At 43.5% G+C, this 22,274-nt stretch overlaps 1 protein-coding gene across 3 annotated transcripts in view; it reads left to right on the plus strand.

Annotated features, from left to right (window-relative positions):
- The window catches only part of LOC119187446 (synaptotagmin-15), a 149,756-nt gene that overhangs the window by 21,338 nt on the left and 106,144 nt on the right, over positions 1–22,274 (plus strand). The window contains exon 1 of one of the 3 annotated variants that reach the window (XM_075878721.1): positions 981–1,117. The exons of 1 other annotated variant lie outside the window; for it this stretch is intronic. In XM_075878721.1, the coding sequence (XP_075734836.1) occupies positions 1,054–1,117 (64 nt within the window). In that variant the 5' untranslated portion in view covers positions 981–1,053. Of the gene's footprint in view, positions 1–980; positions 1,118–22,274 lie in introns of those variants that run through there. One more of the 3 variants, XM_075878723.1, reaches the window with a different exon arrangement.

Consider the following 22,274-nt stretch of genomic DNA (forward strand, 5'->3'; position numbering starts at 1 on the left):
TGTGCAAAGAGAAAGCATTCCGCTACGCAGAAGCACCACAATGACCCGCAGCTCTCTGCGAAGCCATTCACTTCACTTTTTCTTCAAAAAATACTTTTTCTTCAAAAATACACGTAACCCTGCCCAGGGAGGACTGCAGCCAACTGTATCTGATTGGCGGTGGGCATTAATTCATGTGCAGTTGCCCGAGTATGCTTCGTAAAATGCCTGGTGCATGTGACGTCCCTCTATGCTTTCGTAACTACTTGTATATAGCGCGCAGCGCATACGTATGTGGCTTCGAAGCGTGTCACTTCGGAAACCAAATGTCGCTTTCACAGCCTTCGTTTTTTTTTTCGGGAGAGTGGGTGCTATAAGCACGGTGCTGAAGGAAAGTAAAACGTACCACAATGGTATTAGCGCGTGGTGACCAACTCAGATAACGCACCCTTTTCCAAGTTATACCGTCCTTCTTGCAACAATAGTACGATGGCGGAAATTTGAAGCGTCTCGCTCTGCGGGAATGCCTTCATCGAACGGTTGATGCTACGTATAGCGTTCAATATAATACTCATAGAATATACTTTTACAGCGCAAACATAAAACGATCCACAAAGAAAGCAGTTTTCAGTTGTTAGTCAGCGCTGGTGTGTGTCGTCGCTTTCTTTGTGGATCGTTTTATGTTTGCGCTGTAAAAGTATATTCTATGGCTATGAACCAACTAGGCCCAAAAGAAGTTTTACTCAATATAATACTGAACCGTGGTTTCTGATATAAATTCAACTTGGCGCCTTGGAGTCACCGTATTGAGTCAATCGATACAGTGATTACAGCATCCGTCGATTCGGTGGCTCGGGAGGAACTAGAGCGTTTTATTAAAGCGCGATCCTCTCGCGCTTTCAATGAGACATCTGCGCAGCTGACATAGCGCCTACGCAAGAGGTCCTCTGGCGGCGCGCAGTGCACGACGCTAAAGCGCTCTACTTTCGGCGACAGACTGGTCGAGCCAGAACAATTACGGTGTCGAAGGGAGCGGACTTGGATACGTGCAAGCGTCCCCGTGCTTCGCTCGCTATGCTCATCAACAGAACGAAAAGCAGCGCAGAACCCACAATTGGGAAAGTGCGTGACCTCAGTGGTAAGATTCTCTCAGAATTTGATCATTATTTTTTTTTTGCATTAGACGAACCCGTGTGTAAAAGAAGTGACAAAAGTCATTTACATGCGCGTTCGGCTGCTCCTAATTACATTTAGATGAAAAAAATAATGCCGTTTGCATGTCATTCAGCTTTATGCAAATCGCTCGTACTATTTATGCCTAACTGGATATCTTAACGTTACTTTTATTTGACATCGAAGCTCCACGCCAAAATCGAGCAATATATAGGCCTTTTTTGAAGCCCGAAGCCTAAACTTCCACTGTTCTCTCACAGTTCGAGTACCTTCGCGGCGGCTCATAACAAGAATTATTAAAAGCATTTTGTTTTTCATACATTGAACTAGAAGTGCAATGTTTTCTGCCATGGTATTATGACAAACGAGCCAGGGATATATAATCAGTGGAGGGCTCAACTTAATGTGTTGTTGTCATTCAGTGTAAAAGGCTGCGAAAGCAGTGCAAGGTCCCGAACAGATGAGTGTTTTTAGTCAAAAACCGAAAAACTGCCTATCGGGTCTGTATAGACAAGCGCAAACGTGGACATATCAGCAGTTAGTTTCCAAATGGTAAGTACTAGCATCAGATGCTGACAGAGGCTTTCTTTGCTCGACATGAGCTGTCATTTACTGCGTTACTGCTTGCATTAGAAGTTTTTGAACTCGTTACCCGTTCATGTCCAAAAAATTAATACGTAAGGAATAAGGAGAGCCGCAACAGTTTCAACGGTGTCATGAGCAACAACTGTTCTCGCGTTTTGACACCAGACAACGCTGCTATTCTGGCCAGTTCTGTGCGAAATGTTGGCTGTTATGATTCATGTTCACAACGCTTTTGTCGTTGTCATCGTGTCACATCTCTCTATATAATCAAAATTTTGACAATTATATTTACAATTATCATCTTCGAAACATTCAATTGACACGTCTGAAGCCACGACGCAGGGCTATTAACCTACGCACATGCCTACGAATCAACTCAGTGAACTGCTTCAGCGTCAAAGAAAAATTCTGCAACGTTGCACCCAAAAACTATAGCATATCGACCTCTCTTCTGGCCACCGTACGAGATGTCGACTAGAGCATCTGTGATAATGCCGTCCTTCCTGATACACTGCACGTCCAGCGGTCTCGGTTCTGCATACGTATGCACCAGAAGCAGCAGGTAGCTCGTTTCCGCCGCATTTATGTTCTAGCTCGCTCCAACATGCCTGTCGACGTGCAGAGACAATGGAACGCGGCACAATAGGGAACTTTTTCCTCGTGGGCCCAATTTACTGCATCGGTCACTCTCCGCATCGTTCCATGTAGGCGCTTCGGCGTACCCTATACGGCTGGTTCATTTCTTTCTGACTGGGAACACAACTATACAACCAGTGGAACATCTGTCGGCTATTCTTATTGCTCACTGCTCCTTTCGCTCTGCTTGTGTGCACCGCCACAATTGTGCCTGCTTCCCTGTTTCTATCTCTCGCTATTTTTGTTTGCTTGTGAACAACAAGAGCGACACAAATGACCCTGTTTTTTTTTCTCTCTGAATATTTTCGATATTTTCCTTCAAGTTGAATAGGATGTTCTCTTCCGTACCTGCGTTGCTTCTGCCTCTTATAGCAGCTATATCGAAGGGCTGCTTTTTATGTGAATTGCTTTTCTCAATCCATTCTTCCGATTCTCTGCCTTTAGACACTGACAAGTTGTCACAATTGCGCCGTACTACGTCACGCAACCAGGTCAACACTACGGCTATACGCGAAAGTTGCGACATTCGCAAGGACTATTTTTCAATTGTAGAAAGCAGGGCCTCATCAAAATAAGGCTCCCGGGTTTCGGCTTCTTACGGGGTCGGCACTGGCGAGCTGGCACCGCTGCACACGCAGCTAAGATAGGAGGAACAAACGAAGACGTCTTTGCCTTGACCACATCCAATGTCTCGCTCGTGTTGGACACAATGCTTGTTCGATGCCACCTGCGTGTGCGCAATGAATTAGTGTTACAAACAGGTCTATCAATTTCGAGTCAGGACAGAAATATAGGCGCAGTATAGGTGGCCACATGCTCGATCTTTAAACGAAAAAATGCCCTATTTGAAGTATCTGGTTAAGATCAAGTGAGGAATAAAAGCATTGAGCGCAATAAAATAAGAAAAGCAGTGAATGGAAAAAAAATCGAAGTATAGAAAGACAATGTAAACGAAACTCGGACAATAATATTCAGTCAGAAGTGTGAGATTCCACTATAGGAAAGGAATTGTTTCTTTACAAAAATCTTAAAAGGAATTGTTTGAAATAATAGTTGAAAAGCGAGATACGTTTACTTCTGTACTGACTGGGCGTAACAGCGCAAAATTTCAGCGCCGATGTTTGTATTCTTTCTGTTCATACAGTGTATACACATATAAATTTGAGCGCTCTCCATCAGATATTTATGCCTGCTTGTTTTATGAGTATTAAGCTCATGTATGATGTGTGACAATACTTAAACAATATTTTATTATTTTGGGAATAAAAAAGTTTCACTCAAGAACAAGTATAAATTTCTTTTTTTTTCAAGGTGCTGGCAGAATAGGGTGCTCAGCGACTGCTAAGGGAAGATTGTTGGCTGTGTCCGTACGATGCCGAAATCTTCTTTCCACAATTGAGTGGATTGAGCTATGTTACCATCACGTGAAAGCGTACTTGTAGAGATGTGTGCTCGATAGCTTCTTTTCCACTGCTAACTGTGCGTAGCTTGCTGAAACTTCCACTTTTCAATTATTTCATTTGTCTTTCTCACTAAGTTACGTTGGTACTCCTCATTAATTTCTGATTGCCGTGAGCGCTTGCCGCGCTAGCGCGGCAACAATAAGCGCGTGGATCTTCTCCCCACAGCAGGCGGCAGCTTCTACGGGCTGCGCTCTCAACACGAAAAAAAAAAAACGGTGCCAAAAGTGTACCTGGAGCAGCCATCCACACATAGATGATCGATATGTGAAGTTTAACGTCCCGAAACCACCATATGATTATGAGAGACGCCGTAGTGAAGGGCCCCAGAAATTTTGACCACCTGGGGTTCTTTAACGTGCACTCAAATCTGACCACACGGGCCTACAACATTTCCGCCTCCATCGGAAATGCAGCCGCCGCAGTCGGGATTCGATCCCGCGACCTGCAGGTCAGCAGCCGAGTACCTTAGCCACTAGACCACCGCGGTGGGACCACATATAGAGGCGCTCTACACATAACAAACTGCCACCAGCAGCAACACACGACGTATAGCCCTTATGCGCTGCCCCCGGGATGCGCTTTTCCTCAACGCCGTCACTACGCACAGGCCTTGTTGTGGTCATCTACTGTGGCTGCTCCGCAGAAAACGTTGTTACTAAACAAGCGCATGTTTACTACAAATAATATTGCTCATACAAATGGAAGCCTTGCTTCGTAAAACATTCTAATATGTTGCTCTCGCATTCATTGCTTAGCTCTTCTGGCAAAACTGCGACTTTTGTTCTTATTTTTTTTTACTTTGGGGGCCAAGTTTAGCCATATGCATTGCTTTTGAAACCACACAGTTAACGTATATATTATATTGCTCGTGTAATTATGTTTGGTTTAAATTGTGTATTTCGAACCGTATAAACCAGACTTGTTCATTTGTTTGTAAATATAGTTTTTTACAGCTCAAGGTTAAAAATTGAGCATCAAACATCATAATATAAACCTGCAGCTGATTAACGAGGTCAGTATTAGAAAATGCAAATGCCGCTTGGGATCCATTGCTCCGAAAATGTATTATCAAATTAAATATAGTTCGACTATATATGCCATTTGTTTCATCATCTTCTGTGCTCATCGGACGAATCCGTTGCCAGGGACGCTGACGGTAGGTCACTGCCTGACAGCATCCGTATCTTCTATAGGCTACCATATAGCAAGAATGACTTGAGCTAACGTTTTGTAGCCTATCCATGAATTTAGCGTTTCACCCGAAACATAGTCAAGACTTCATGATTCAAGGTAAATGAGTCGCACTGAGGAGGGCGTCGTTGAATATTTAAGTCACTTTACTTTTCATGGGGACTAACTTTTCTCTCGTACCACGCGTGATCGAGTCCCGTGTCCTGTTGCTGGTCCGTGTGAAAAAGTTGCGTTTTTGAAAGAAATATGCTTTACTCCACGAAACACTTTGCAACAAGGATCGTTCCGACAATAAATGGGATGGTACTCACATCCTTGCATGTTCCAGAAAAATTCAGAAAAAGAGATCGCGTGGGATCAGTGAAGCGACAAAATCCGCAGTTTTATATGTTCTCAACTAAGTGTTTGTGTAAGGTGGTATTTGTGCAAAAGTAAATATCCGTCTTGGTTTTCAAATGCACAAGCATAGCGCATATAATGACATAACGTAATGAGCTCATAATGACAATAAGTAATTGAACAGGCAAAGGGTTGCAGTGCGATGATTGTGTCAGAGCGGCCGCTATGTGTATCACTGACCAAGCGCAGCGAATGCTTACTGCTTCGAACCTCAGTTGATGTTCATTAATTCTTAGAGAATGAGTTCGGTATATATATTAATTCTGAAGTAAAAAAACACCTTTTGAGAGCAAGCTTCTATAACTACTGAACAGCTTGCACACAACGACATACGTGCGAGAAGCATGTCAAGCAGTTAGCTTATTCTTTATTCAACCACGTAGAGCTGAGTGTTTCCACCCGTGCATTTTGTGTATTCTGCATTATGGGAGCTTAATAAGGGAATCAAGTGTGTTTGAATTATTTTTAAAGTGAATAGCGTTTTAAGGAAGAACATATTTCTTTCGTGCGATGTTTCGGGACCAACCCTTTGAAGGACAGATGGCAAGCATAGCAGCCCTATAATAAATGATGGGAAAGGGAATTCTCGCAACCTACTTTAACACGCAGAGAATTTGAGAGCAAAAGAAAGAGCGCGTCATGGCGAGATTGCTCAGGTTGCTGCTGCAGCCGCCCGCAGTCTCTTTCTCTCAGGCTCTGAATATATGTGGCGGGGAAATTGCTTTATGTGGCAGGCGTAAAAAATGGACACGGAAATAAAGGTGTGACGCAAACGGGAAATCGCTGTCGGAACGATTTATGCTTGGCGCTCTCTGGATGTACCGTGGCTCCGGTATCGGAAAAATTTGATCTCTGCTGGCTCAGGAAACTGGTTCTTTCGAATATCCGTAGTAGTAAGTAGACGTAGTTTCACTTTAAAATCAATACCTATTTTTCTTTCTCTCTCAGTGTGTGATGAATTATTTCAGCTTGTGATATTTCACCCACACCATTCGAGTGGCCGATTACCTGAGAGAAGTCCCACCTCATGGATTCTGCGACAATCGGGAACCTATCCGCTCCATGTAGACCCGTGTGCTCAGATTTGGGTGCACGTTAAAGAACCCCAGGTGGTCGAAATTTTCGGAGCCCTCCACTACGGCGTCTCTCATAATCATATGGTGCTTTTGGGACGTTAAACCCAACATATCAAACCTATCCGCTCCATGTAATGCTCCCTTACTGAGATCAAAGTCGCATTTGTTGAGCGAAGCCAGTTTGCCTATCACAAAACTATGCTGCTTGAAGAACAAATCTTATTTTTATCGAAGAAATGAGTACTTTTTTATATGCTTTTAAAGATAACTGGTAAATTGTGGGGATGTTTGCGATAATTTTTAGACTTCTTCTGGTAAGTAAAAAATGTGATCAAAATTTTTCGGCCTATAAATAAAGTACCATTACAAGCATTACCTAGCGTAGCATTCCTAATATGGGTTTAATGCAGAAAAAGAAGAGTGTTATGGAGGTTCCTAAAGGTGATTCTTCAGGTGGCGACACATGTCGTTTCTGGAGAGCAATTTAAATTTCGCTTAACATTTCATGTTTCCACAGCATCAGTATGAATCTCTTTGATCGATAACTTACGCGTTCAACTATCACGAGGTGCTATGTGTGCGAAAGTGTGGACGGAAGTCCATAACCATTGAGAAGTGAATCCTCTCAGTGGCACTGAGCTAGCACATATTTGGATAGAAGGATTCATCATCTAACCCAGACTACTTCTTGCGTGTCGAGAGCTGTGATACCCAGATGGCATAGTGACCGAGTTAAAGAAGGATTTCACTGTGCGCGTTATGTTCAAACGAAGGCCCTCGCACTCAACGTTTCCGTGTTTCTGCTGCTGTCGTTATATCTCGAGTTCCTGTTAACCGAGGTTCCTGTTGCTTCGCTGTTTGCCTCCGCAAGGCCATTCATCTCTGACAGGCACATCAGAACAGCTCAGGCAAAGAAATAAAAACATCCGGGTGCCAGCAGTCCTCGGTGCCGCAGGGCGACGTTGTTAACGGCAGCCAGTGCTGGAGGGCTGTATATTTGAAGCGCGCGTCTGCAACTGGCGCGAAGCAATTATTTCTTCCTTTGTTTTCATTTTTCCCGAACTGTCAGTGCAGGCTATACCAGCAAGTGTTTTGAGGAACAACGCGGATTACTTGTTCACCTCATTACGGACTGTGCATGCATGCCATCTTCTATCTTCCTGCACTGTCCTCCAAGCCAAACTACAGTACGCACCGACACTGTCTAAACGGAACCATCGGTTGCGTGTAGACTCTGTTCTGTCTACTGTATTCGCTAAAAATGATCTGCGCAGGCTATTAAAACTCTGAAAACCATGCATTCATACTTATAACCGGCTTTTGTGGTAGCAAACGACTATGCGTTTTGTAGCTTTATGCGAAATTCCCCCATTAGAATAAGAGCCCAAAAAGGCCACGAGCGAAGCTGAGTATATGTTCGCCTGAGTTGACCTTCTTTTCAAGGAGGTGAAGCACAGAACGATTAGAGACGGCGGTGCAATAATGAGAAAAAAGTTAAAGAAAAAAAACCTGACTCATCATTCCTGCGACATTACTTGTGCAGTGAAGCTGTCGAAAACCACCACTGTACATCTTCTGAAGGGCATATGCGATGCATTATTGCTTTGTGGTAATGGTATAGCAGAAATCGCCTTGTGGTCGCCGCAGTATACGCCATGATGGGTTGCCCAACCACGTTCGATAAATTTGTGGTAAAAACCAAATATGAACACGTTGATTGATTCGTATATCACACTACATGTATCGTGCCTGAAAGTTCTTGAGGATGAGGTGATTTGCGTACCACAAAAACATACAAGATATACTAGCGTGTTCTCTGTGTGGCCTTGTTGCAGTGCTCACTCTCCTGTACCCGCCACGGTGGTCCAGTGGCTAAGGCACTCGACCTGGCTAAGGTACTTGGCTGCTGACCCGCAGGTCGCGGGTTCAAATCCCGGCTGCGACGGCTGCATTTCCGATGGAGGCGGAAATGTTGTAGGCCCGTGTGCTCAGATTTGGGTGCACGTTAAAGAACCCCAGTTGGTCGAAATTTCCGGAGCCCTCCACTACGGCGTCTCTCATAATCAAATGGTGGTTTTGGAACGTTAAACCCCACACATCAATCAATTAAGGCACTAGACCACCGGCTGCTGACCCGCAGGTCACGAGATCAAATTCCGGCTGCGGCGGCTGCATCTTTAATGGCAGCGAAAATGTTGTAGGCCTGTGTGCTCAGATTTGGGTGCACGTTGAAGAACCCCAGGTGGTCGAAATTTCCAGAGTCCTCCACTACGGCGTCTCTCATAATAAAATGGTGGTTTTGGAACGTTAAACGACACAATTATTATATTATCACTCTGCTTCAGAAAACATGTAATAAATATCCGCATACCCTGCTGGTATTGTCATATTTCAGAGAACAATAACGACAAGTAAACATTATTCTCACTAAATATGGCCCCGCCATGGTGGTCTAGGAGCTAAGGTACTCGGCTGCTGACCCGCAAATCGCGGGATCGAATCCCGGCTGTGGCGGCTGCATTTCCGATGGAGGCGGAAATGTTGTAGGCCCGTGTACTCAGATTTGGGTGCACGTTAAAGAACCCCAGGTGGTCGAAATTTCCGGAGCCCTCCACTACGGCGTCTCTCATAATCAAATAATGGTTTTGGGACGTTAAACCCCACAAATCAATCAATTTCACTAAATATGATATTGAGCACAAATTTTTCATGTCCTGATATTTTAATGCACATGGAAGCGCCCAAGACTCATGACGTTAAGCGCGCTCTACCAAAGAAAACACTGCGCTTAATGTTTTCTACGTTTTGCAGGGCGTTTAAGCTCACCACGAAAGGACACTGTCGTGCGTAAGTCGGAAACAAGAAGTCAAAATAAAATACGAAGAAATAAACGTACTACGTATAAAAGTGTGTCTCACTGAGATACCACATTTAATCCTGTATCTTGACTGGCTGAAGACATTCGTGCACATGTCGACTATACTTGATGTTCTATGCACCCGACACATAAAATATATGCCTGCACAACCTACTTCAGAAAAGAAAAAAAAAATGAACTAGCGAGCACTTTTTAGTCGACCTTCGTATTGACGTTAATGAAAGGCAAATGTAGTACATCGGTGATGCATCGGTAAATGTAGTACATGTGAGCGCGTGGGCGACTGAGCTATCATAACCGCGTAACACCTATCGCCGGAAACATTGCGCATGCGCAGCATACGCCGGGCGAGAGACTTTCCACTGCGCGCTCCACGTCATGCTTGCTCGTCATCTGCTAGCCGTTTTTTATTGCGATAGCAAATATATGGAAACTCTCGGCTATTTTCTTTTTTGCAGTTTTCTTCATTAAACAGTTTAAAAGTACGCTTTTTATGCTCATTCTTGTATTCATGCAACAATTTCCAGCCAAAATGAATTTTGATTGATTGATTTGTGGGGTTTAACGTCCCAAAACCACCATATGATTATGAGAGACGCCGTAGTGGAGGACTCCGGAAATTTCGACCACCTGGGGTTCTTTAACGTGCACCCAAGTCTGAGCACACGGGCCTACAACATTTCTGCCTACATCGGAAATGCAGCCACCGCAGCCGGGATTCGATCCCGCGACCTGCGGGTCAGCAGCCGAGTACCTTAGCCACTAGACCACCGAGGCGGGGCTGCTCGTCCTCGTTTTGTCGCACCGTTCATTCATTCAAAATTTTTCAAATAAAAAAAGGCACCGCTGAAATAGCACTTTATATGGACGTAACTTTTTTGCTATTTCCTATAGCTGTGAACCATTTCTACTGAACTAAAAGAAGTGTAAACTATCAGCAATTTACACATATCAACTTCAGTATTATATATATATATATATATATATATATATATATATATATATATATATATATATATATATTGTGAAAAAAAAAGAGATTACTTACTTCGTGCGCGCACCCCTACAGATTGCAGAACGCGTCTTGTCAGAAGCGAGGAGCCCCGATGCAGTAACAACTCATGCATGAGGCGTTTCTGCCGCCACTCTTTAACGGGGTAGCGTAAAATGCTTGTTTTGCAGCAATACCGGTGTCGCAATTTTTGGTTCTGATTGAAAAGTCAGCGTTGTCCGTGAGCACAAATTCCAGAAATATGCCAATAAAAAAACACTAAAGTTGTTTGGTTTTTCAGAGAGACCCTGTTGCAACCACGCATACACACTCTATAGCATATTAACGAGAAGGTATTTGTTTACAACATTTAACGTTGGTGATACGCGGAGGTTCTTCAGAGACTCCACAAAACACTCGTGAGTTGGTGCAAAGGGCCCAGGGCCGCGCTTTAAAACGGCACCGTCCGTCCGTGTCTCGGTGTTTCGTCAAGTCGCATGGATGGATATTGAACCCACAAGGGCGTCTGCACTTTGGATTTCCTTGCGGCAAGGTTTAGCTAGGTCTTCAGCGAGAAGTGAGGCCAGGCTAGCGATTGGTGAGGTGATACGAACGTGGTCCAATTGCAATGTCGTGCTGAAGGCGACGCTCAAGCTTCCTTCAATTTTGTTATCTTTAAAATAGGTAACGCGATAAGAAAACTAACCAAGAGTTCTTTCGCGCTACTTTTAATATACCACTCATATAACGTAAATCTTGAACCTTCGACCATTATTACGAAATACACGCGTTTCATTACATCATAACAAAAAGTCACAGCTTTGCCGCAAAGGCGAAGCAATGAACGCGATAGCAACAATTTGATAGGTCACACGCAGAATGGAAAGCAGATCGGAACGTGCCCCGCGTTTCTTGCGCACAAATTACGCACAAAACGTACTCACAGGTGCGGATACACGTGAATAAGCGTCTCATTTGTTACTTCGCTGACTCTGAAAAGCGCGCGCTTTTCGCGAACAGAGACTGCAATGATTGCAGTGACCTTTGTGCGCCCGGTAACTACAGCAGAATCGTTCTACGTAGAGCCCGAGGCCAGCCAAAGCGTAAGATCCTTCCCTCCTCGCCACCACAAGATAAGGGCAGGCAAGGGAGCGTCGCTCTCCTTCTTCAAGCCGGGCAAAGTACGCGTAAGAGATTAGAGCGGGCGCCGCTGCGCGATGTGGTGACGTGTGCGCATTCCGCCATATTTCTGGTAATGCCGAAAACACAGCAGCGGTACGTGGTAGATATAAATAGCTTGCCGTTTGGGCGGTGAAGAACGTTGTCCGGGGTGGCTCAGTGGTTAACGCCTAGCTTTCACGACGCAGAGCTCCCACGTTCGATTTCGCATGCCAGAGTGCTTTTTTCTGGTTTTTTTTCTTTCTTGCGTTTTAATATATATAGATACGTATACATATACTGCGCATACCTTCCTCTTGAGGGATAGTGGGAATATACCTGTAAAAATTTGAGAGTGCTTGCCAAATGTGCTCCACCCCATTCTTATTCTTCTAGTTACTTCAGTCTCGTGGTTCGGCTCCGCGGTTATTACCTGTCCTAAGTAGATGTAGTCTTTTACAACTTCAAGTGCACTATTACTCATCTTGAAGCGCTGTTTTCTTCCTAAGTTGTTGTACATTACTTTCGTTTTTTGCTGATTATTTTTAAGCCCTCTATTTCTGATCTCCTTGTCTAACTCCGTAATCATGAGTTGCAATTCGTCCCCTGAGTTACTCAGCAATGCAATGTCATCGGCGAAGCGGAGGTTATTAAGGTACTCTCCATTAAATCTTATCCCTAACTGTTTCCATTCTAGTCTTCTAAAAACCTCCTGTAAGAACGCGGTAAGTAGCATTGGGGAGATTGTATCCCCCTGCCTTACAACCTTCTTGATTGGTATTCTCTTGCTTTCTTTGTGAAGCACTATGATCTTTATGAACCACCATCCCTCAAGAAGAAGGTATATAACAGCTGCATCTCGCCACTACTTAGCTATGGAGCAGAAACCTGCAAACTTACAAAGAGGGTTCAGCTTAAATTGAGGACGACACAGCGAGCATAGGAAAGGAAAATGGTAGGTGTAACCTTAAGAGACAAGAAGAGAGCAGGGTGGATTAGGAAACAAACCAAAGTTAAGGATATCACAGCTGAAATCAAGAAGAGGATATGGACATGAGCTGGATATGTAGCACGTAGACAGGATAACCGCTGGTCATTAATGGTAACTAAGTGGATTCCTAGAGAAGGCAAGCGGGTTAGGGGGAGACAGAAGGTTTGGTGGGCAGACGAGCTTAAGAAGTTTGCGGGTATAAATTGGCAGCAGCAAGCACAGGACCGAGTTTGCTGGTGGAACATGGGAGATGCCTTTGTCCTGCAGTGGACGTAATCAGGCTGATGATGATGATGAGGACGATACGGTGCATGACATCGACGCCGACGGCAAAATCTAGCCGAGAGTGTTCATATAATTGCTATCGCAATGATAAACGCCTGCACACCGGCTTTTATAATACCGAATTTTCTACAATCAAATTACGAATGCTTATTGCATCACGATGAAAACTATTCTTGAGTATTCGGCCTATATAGGGTGGCGTTTCGTGTACCAGCGCTGCTCCCTGATGTAATCTCACTTCAGGCTCTGATCGAGTGTATATTTCCTGGTGACCTGATCACTCGCATTAAGTTCGTGTGCGCAGCGCTCCAGCGTGAAATGCTTCCTATTACCTGTTGCCGCGTTGTTAAAACGCTCAATGTATCGCGAATGCATTGTATTATGCTAGATAATAAGGATCGAGCAGCAACAGCAATAATAATAAATAATAATAATCCGCGATAATAAGGCCACATGTGCACATTTGTTGTGGACTTGTACAGGCCTGCGGCTAAGCCGTCTTCGCCACCTTCACGCAACGGGCTCAGGCCTGACCGACCATCCGTCCTCGACCGCTGGATCGATGGACCTTGCCACTAATTCACCAACATATACTAGACTTCATACACGAGGCAAATTTGCATGAATGTTTTAAAGAGCTCTCTCTCTCTCTCTCATGAGTGATTTGACACCGCCAATCACTATGCCTACTGGCAAACTTTCGAGAAAAATATACTCGCCATACTTAAGTCAAATTCATTCCCCTTTAAAAACAAGATGCAAAAAGCGTGGATACGCACCTGTTTGAAGTCTTGCCCCTCATTCCGTTTGTCTCATGAACAACTGCCAGCCCACCTCCCCCTTGCTTCATTATTTTTATTTTCGCACGCACGTTGATGTCTGCAGCGCACCACGAGAGCAACACTGCCTCCGTCGTGATTTAGCGTTCATATTTTATTTTTCCTGTAGCGTGGCGCCGTTTACGGTCAAAAATTCAAGCGCACGAGCGGTATATACTACCAAAAGGAAAAGACAACGACCACAAATGGTGCCAGAATAACAAATAACTGCTTTAATGTCGCACCCACAGATGAGCGCTGCATGGTAGCACGTTGGGATGCAGGTATTAAGGAGGCTTGCAGCTGCAGTACGACGACGCGGCGCGGTTCGTTTCACTCATGATGCATGCGTGTGTTCCAAGTGTTTCCCTCGTGTAAATGGTTGCAGTTCTGATTACAAACCTTGAAAAAAAAAAGAGGTATACCAGATGAAGAAATGTGGTAGAAAACAACAAAAAAAAAACAAAGTGAGTACATGACCTTTTTTTGAAAGGAAAGGGTAAGAGTGATTCGCCTTCACTTCAGAGGTTGATTTTTTTTTTTCACTTTCCAACGTAACGTTGACTCTAAAACCGTGGGCCTACAAAGCAGTGTAGTCGCAGTCACCTTAAAAAGAAAAGAAAGAAAGCTAATGAAAGTACACTGACAAATCATTTAAATAAGCATTGTGACGGCTCGTCTTTTGACAGAGAATTCGTTTGAGCCGGCCGTACAAAGTTTAGAGGGTATATTATGAGTACAAATGTATACAAAAAAACTATCACCATCATGAGCGGCTATTGACCACAGAAACTGTGTTAATCCCACTGTTTATACCGCTAAGGAAGAGAAAGTGTAAAAAAGTATGCTTTTCTTTTTCGACACTTTCCCTTCTTAGTGTTGACGGCTAGTTGTCCGAGTGCACTGGTACAATGCCGGAGATATTGTTGTCAATTGAACATTGCTATTTATTATATGGAGCTCGATAAGAATTCATCCACAATACGTGTGGTTATGCGTTAAGGTATTAGCTATACGCAGCGAGTATACACACACACACACACACACACACACACACACACACACATATATATATATATATATATATATATATATATATATATATATATATATATATATATATATATATATATATATATATATATATATATTTGTGTGTGTGTGTGTGTCATCATCATCAGCCTGACTACGTCCACTGCAGGACGACCAAGCCTTCTCCCATGTTCCACCAGTTAACCCGGTCCTGTGCTTGCTGCTGCCAATTTATACCCGCAAACTTCTTAATCTCATCTGCCCACCTAACCTTCTGTCTCCCCCTAACCCGCTTGCCTCCTTTGGGAATCCAGTTAGTTACCCTTAATGACCAGCGGTTATCCTGTCTACGCGCTACATGCCCGGCCCATGTCCATTTCCTCTTCTTGATTTCAACTATGATATCCTTAACCCCCGTTTGTTCCCTAATTCACTCTGCTCTCTACTGTGTGTGTCGCTGCATAAAGCGCGATCCCACGCACTTGGACTGAGCATGCTGGGAGGGGGGAACGTTATAACACATGCTCAACGTCGTAGCTGTCTGATTATATATATATATATATATATATATATATATATATATATATATATATATATATATATATATATATATATATATATATATAAGGGAAAAAAGTGTATACATAAGGGCTCGTTTTTCCGTGTTTTAACACAATATTAATGAGATCTAACAGACAGTAATGCCAAGGAATGTACAGGGGAAGTTATTAGAACCAATGGAATGTAAATAAGAAGAAAGAAAAGTGGATGAAAAAATAACCAGCCGTGAGCAGGCTCACGGCTGGTTATTTTTTCATCCACTTTTCTTTCTTCTTATTTACATTCCATTGGTTCTAATATATATATATATATATATATATATATATATATATATATATATATATATATATATATATATATATATATATATATATATATATATATATTGTCACGCAGTTTATTTACGTACAGACCTACTGGAAGGCCGAGGAACGCCAGAAGAGCGAGGAACGCCAACAGGCCGAAAATACAAAACAAACGCAAGCTCGGGTCGCGCGTGCACCAACGCTGTGGCTTGCCGTTTCATGCTGCTTCGTCGTCGTTCGCATAGTTCCCTACAATATATATATATATATATATATATATATATATATATATATATATGTGTGTGTGTGTGTGTGTGTGTGTGTGTGTGTCCTCTTCGGTTATCGTAACTTTTCCCGTCTTTCAATTCTAAGAAAACAAAGAGAAGTATAATATGCGTGTTGTACATTGGAAATTGCGTCCCACATTATGTCATTCGCTTATATGTTGCGCGCCGATGCAAAGCTGCCTAAACTGTAGATTATAAAGGTGATCGAATAATGGCCTGATCTCAGTCACGTCTCCTCCGTCACCAAACTGCTTTGAAGTGTTGCTTCTGTAATTGTTCTCATCCTCGTGCCAAGGCCACACAGACACCTTCTAAGCTCAGTCGACTGTCGACGTCACGTGTTATTTATTCAGGAATGCCAGGAATGCCTGCATGCCTGCATGCGGATCGTGTACATACAGGAATGCCTGTGGATCGTAGTATATATATATATATATATATATATATATATATATATATATATATATATATATATATATATATATATATATATATATATATATATATATATATATATATATATATATATTTATATAACTTCCTGCGTCTTCTATAATTTGCGTACGTATATAGCTGACTTATTATTCACTGGAGTCCTGCATTTCTTTTTCTTTTTTTGGTACACATAGTGAATCAGCCCTCTAGTTATGCAGCCAAATATCATGCATTGTTTCCTTAAGTGCAAAGAATGTGTTCTTTAGCCGCCGTGACATTCCTTGTCGCGCGATATTAAGGCCATGGCCGTTTACACAGTTAGTTTGGCGCAATATGGCGGCAAGCACTCGTTGTACGAGATCCTGACAGCCTTTATTAAGGCAAAATACTTGAAGGCCAAGAGGTGAAAAGCCGCATATGATACAAATACGCACCATGATCAGAAAAAAAAAAGAAAGCGTGCTTCTTGTAGCTCCAGCCGTGCGCGCTGTGCGTTCACTTCATCCTTGCGGCTTTCAAATTATTAGAACAAATTTAATATGAAGAAACGGCGTTCACACGGAAGCAACCATGGAGAGAAGGCAGGGAGGTTAACCAGAAGGACGTCCTGGCTGTCTCTATGTCTTTGCAAAAGTGTGAAACCAAGTCAGTAAAGAAGGGAAAGAAAACGATCCTCGATGCGCGCGCCCCCGCGAGCGGAGGAGTGAGCATCGAGGCATCCGGTGCAGCAGAGTCATGCGGCGTGCAGCGTTCTCGTAATCTGGCTTGTGTTGACGTCGAGGGGAGCAATAACCCTACAAAACCGAGTGAAACCATTACTGTATATGAGTTTAGTAATACTCAAAACAAATTAAGCCACTACTGAGTTAAATAGAGAAATATACTTTAGCGACCGTAAATTTGTGAACTTTGGACGCCGATATAATGTGCGCGGTAAAATGAACTTGCCGCATCGGGTGGATTTGGCCATCGAGTCGTCTCAGGTAAATTTACAAGGGAGCGTGCGCATTTATTTTCTTATTTTATGCTTGGCGTTACAAGGAACACTCGTCACAATAGTGAATGAAATCCGATTGTTGTTCGAGGTATAGCGCATCCAGGACGGGACAGAGAAGGAAACACAGAACACATACACGGCGCTAACTTTCAACAAAGCGCCGTGTATGTGTTCTGTGTTTTCTTCTTTGTCCCGTTTTGGATGCGCTATACCTCGAATAACATGAATAGCCAACAAGCCCGCCGTGCAACCTTACTTGAAATCCGATGTCATTTGGTCGCTGCAGCTTGTGCCTCGTTAGCACAACCTTACTGTGCATAGTGAAGTTGTAAAAAAAATATAGGCTACGTACTTTATTTGCCGTATATAGATGTTCACCACAGCGAAGCTCATGACATGTCATCGGTTCAGCTACCGTTTCGCCGTTTGCCTAATTCGAAGCTGTGAAGGATTGGGATTATTCAGTTTCGCCCCACTCACTTGAGACGTTGTTACACCGGACGGAAATCTTCACGACGTAAAATCAACCCACATTGTTAACTTAATTTACGTAGCTAATCGTGAACAATACGGAAGCTCCTCAATCTGTCGGTCGATCATTTCGTAAGAGAAACAAACATTGGAACAGGGAAGGGGCGATACATTTTTACTTCTGGTCTACAGGTGTTGCTTTTTTGTAAAAAAAAAGGGGGGGGGGCGGTATAAAAACAAGTGAACGTCAGCATGTCAGCACTCGAGCGCCGTATATACTGACAAGTCCCACTTTCGCGACCAAAAAAAAAAAAAGAATGAATTGCCGACCGTCCTTTTCGTCGGTCTCCTCTTCGAACAAAACAACAACGCGCTATACGAGGAAAAAAAAGGTGCCGACGTGGCTACGCATCGACTGGGCAGCTGCGGCACTGCACTGCAGCCACAGTCTCGCGCAGCCGCGAAACAATAGGCTCGCGTGGCAGACGCTCACGCACGCTGCTCCATTGTTGCCCCTCCCTTTTTTGTGCTCTCCGGGGTAATCACCCTGCCGGGTGGCTGATGGGTGCCACGTGAACAACGACAGCGTGTAAGCACCGGGTTTGTTACGCGTTTGTACGTGGCCCGTTACTCGCAAAGTCTTACACGCGTTCCCAATCGTAGGCGTGCGAAATTATTTTTCGCTGTACGCAAAATGCACAAAGCACGCCTTGAAATAGATGCCTCAGTCCACTACCATTAATGTGTCGTGGTCGCGAGAAGCATTTGCGTGATTAGAAAGAAAAAAAGGGTCACAGTCATTGATAGTGAGGTTTAACGTCCCAAAACCACTATATATGACTATGAGAGACGCCGTAGTGGAGGGCTCCGGAAATTTCGACCACCTGGGTTTCTTTAACGTGCACCCAAATTTGAGCACATGGGCCTTCAACAATTCCGCCTTCATCGGAAATGCAGCCGCCGCAGCCAGGATTCGATCCCGCGACCTGCGGGTCAGCAGCCGAGTACCTTAACCACTAGCCCACCGTGGCGGGGAAAGAAAAAGGTCACGATATAAATTTGTAGGGGCATTAGTCTTAATTAAAAAATAAACGGACAATGAAGGTCCCTTATATGTATGACCATGAAGGTCTATAGACCTTTATGGTCATACATATAAAGGACGTTCACATAAAGGACGATGTCTCTGAATAGAGCGCTCACGTAAATTGTACACAATTTACGTGAGCCTTCTATTCCGAGACAACGTACGTTTCCGCGACTTGCTAAAAACAAAGACGTTCGGATGCCCTATATATGCTTCGATGAAATACAACTGCGCCGCTCTTGTCGAGGGCAGAGGCGCGTTCTCAGTGGGTGCGCATTTGACATTTATTTGTGCTATAGCAGCGAGCATTGTGATCCGGAACATAAGTGGAGTTACCATTGTCCGTCTCACTCGTGCTGAGTTATAAAAAAAAAATGCTATCCTGAAAGGATTTTGACCTAAAATTTTTTCCGTGCAGCAATTTGGAAACCGCAAGTCCATAAAGATACGTGGAGGTGTACGTCCCGAAAACACAATATGATTATGAGAGAGGCCGTAGGGAATGATAATGATGATGACATATGGTATTTATTGGCGCAAGAGTCATGTGACGACCAAAGAGTGCCATTCAAAAAGATGTACACAATGGGTATGGCCGCCGAAAAGGAGGGCTCTGCAAATTTCGGCCATCTGTTCTTCTTAATGTGCACTGAAATCGCACAGTACACGGTCCTTTATCATTTCACCTGAACCGAAATGTGACCTTCGGGTCAGCAGCCGAGCACATCGTAAATCCGTAAAGCCAATTTACATTCCGCGTATTGTTTTACACCATGGGCCAAAAAGAACAGTGAAATAATACTGAGCCAATGATAAATTCATTGAGGTGGTGTCTAAATGTATATTCGAATGCGTGCTGAGGGATTTTTACTCTGACTATAGGGCATCCTGGAGTGCTTCCACGTTCGGTAGTTATATCACGTTACCAATGTGTCAAACTCAAAGTATACTCTTGCGTAACCCATGCTTCGTAGCAAGACGAAGCATAACAGTGTGTGTAGGATTTAAAATACTGAACTATGGGTGTTCCACGCGCCAAAACCTGATTGAGCATGCCGTATATTTGATGACACCGGGTTAATTTATACTAGCGAACTTGCTTTCGCTTTCACCCTAGTCTGAGCACTCGGGTGTTGTGCGTTTCGCCCCCATCGAAAATCCGCCGACGTGGCCATGGTAATGTAACGCGCAGTGACACAGTTGCTAAGCCACCACGGCGGGTGCTTGTAGATACCGTGGCGCTGTACAATGACATTCGTGTTACAGCTATGCTAACGAACCTCTGCATATACCGTCACCTATCACAGTTCAGAATTCAAATAGCCCCAAGTTTTTCTTTTCTTCCACGGCTTCCTATCGGGCGTATAAGTTACAGTGAAGTAGCACGGCCACTCAATCTAGATTGACCGGCTGTGGAAGTATGCAGCTGTCGACCATTTGATTGATTTGGCTCCACCTGTGTAGGTGAGTTACTTCGTGAAGCGCGCCTAGCTCTCTGTTAACTTCAAAACCTGTTCAAAAATTTGACGCAATCGGCGTTAAATAATTACGAAGTGGCGTAATTTCTCGACAGTACCACCTCCCCCCCCTCACCCACACACACTCCTTTCTCGCACTTCATTCTGTCTCGCCTTCCGCCTATACGCTTTCTGACATTCGTACGAACCCTACAAGAGAGCAGCTGATTTATTAATTTTCTTTAAGCTCTGATGACTGCGTTCACTTCGTTAACCCATTTGTGTAGTGCTCTCTTCCGGAAGCCATTCGAGCACAATCGACCCCCCTTTGCGCTGCTGTCAAAATTGACATATGGGTATACGCTTCTTTAATTCTGTAGAGATTATTCGACGTAGCTTTTGCATTCACCCAAGGTTTGGTTCGGAAATGTGAGTTCATATACGTTTGGGGTTTACGTGTTTTCTTCATATGGTGAAAGAAAATAAAATGAAGCGACAGAACTTTTTGAGGGCCTTCACCTTATCTTATTTTTTTGGCGGTAGCTTTCGGCAATCAACTTTTGTTTACGGAGAGGAAAATTTCCTTCTTTTTGGGCTGTTGCACGAGAGTACAAAAGGTGACGTCACAGCCTCGGCAGTGCATTTCTTGGGGGGGGGGGGGTCGCGCGCACTAACAACAGCCCAGAGGGTATTATGGCGGCGCCCAGGGAGCCTTGCGTAAAGAGGTCTATAGGGAAAGAACCAATCGTATCGTGTTATGCTTTCATAGACATGCTGAAACACAAGGATAATTTGAGTTTCATGCAAATATTTCTGGCTATAGCCGATTTTGCGTTTATCGCAGCCTGTGGTAGTAAATTACTATGAAATTGTAACGGGTAAAATTTATACGCGCGTGCATATTGCACTGATGTGTTCGAATCTATCTGCGAAATACAGCCTTGACCATAGGCCCTTTATTTTTACATACAGTTCAATTGCAACTCCACTGTGAATGTGAAGGTTGTGATTATCTTGGGCAATGAAATAACCTAAAAAATCATTGAATGATTGTTTGAAGCATGTCCCGAAATCAGCCTTGAACAAACTTAGCAGAGTAGGAACAGAAATTCTTATATAAAAAAGAAAAAAATTTTTAAAAGTAGGAATAGCTAGTGAAAGCAAACGAATCCACATACGAACAAAGGATGAAAAAAAAAAAAACGGTGAAAAGTGATAAGCTCGTGGTGGCGGCGTTTATATATGTACCCGGCTAAAGGAAGGTTCGTGGACCGCTGCAACCTGTCCGGCCACTGAGCATATTCAAATTTGGCATCAGCACATCATCTAGAATAAAGGTTTGCAGCAACACGTGGTTGATCGCAATAGTGCCCTGTATACCCGATTCATCACGTCGTGATTCAAATCGTGTCGCATATTGCGTAATCCTTCTTGTTACACAGGATGACGTGACAACACGCTTTGGATCGCATATTTGGACAAAAGTCGCTTGTATTCGCGTAGAGCATTCACGTCGCCTCTGGTGTCGTTTTTCTTGTTCTCGTATTTCTTTCTGAAAACAGCGCAAGAAGTAGCTTATACTTATAAAAAAAGCAATGCGGGAAGGAACGTAAGCCGACAATGGCAGTACATTCTTAAGAGCAAAGTTGCTTAGGGAATCATTCCTTATCCGACGAACCAAAACAATATCATCGACATAAACGGTTTGTGACGATAAATTGGGTTAATCATACTCACCACTGGTCCACTAAAGAGGAAAAAGGCAATGGTTAGTGTTCTTAATCTGTAATGCTGAGAACAACAAAAACAACAACAACAACAACAACAACAACGATGACGACGATGACAACGACGACAACTTCCTGATGTCATAACACAGGACTTCAAGTTATAATCACAACGTTACGCTGCCGTATTCTTATAATTTTATATTTATTCAGAACATGTTTCATCCCCCCGCGCTCTTTGTTCTTTTTGTGGAGAAGAAAAAATTATAAAACACTTTATAATTTTTTGTCG

Source organism: Rhipicephalus microplus, chromosome X (assembly GCF_043290135.1).
Source record: "Rhipicephalus microplus isolate Deutch F79 chromosome X, USDA_Rmic, whole genome shotgun sequence".
Taxonomy (NCBI): domain Eukaryota; kingdom Metazoa; phylum Arthropoda; class Arachnida; order Ixodida; family Ixodidae; genus Rhipicephalus; species Rhipicephalus microplus.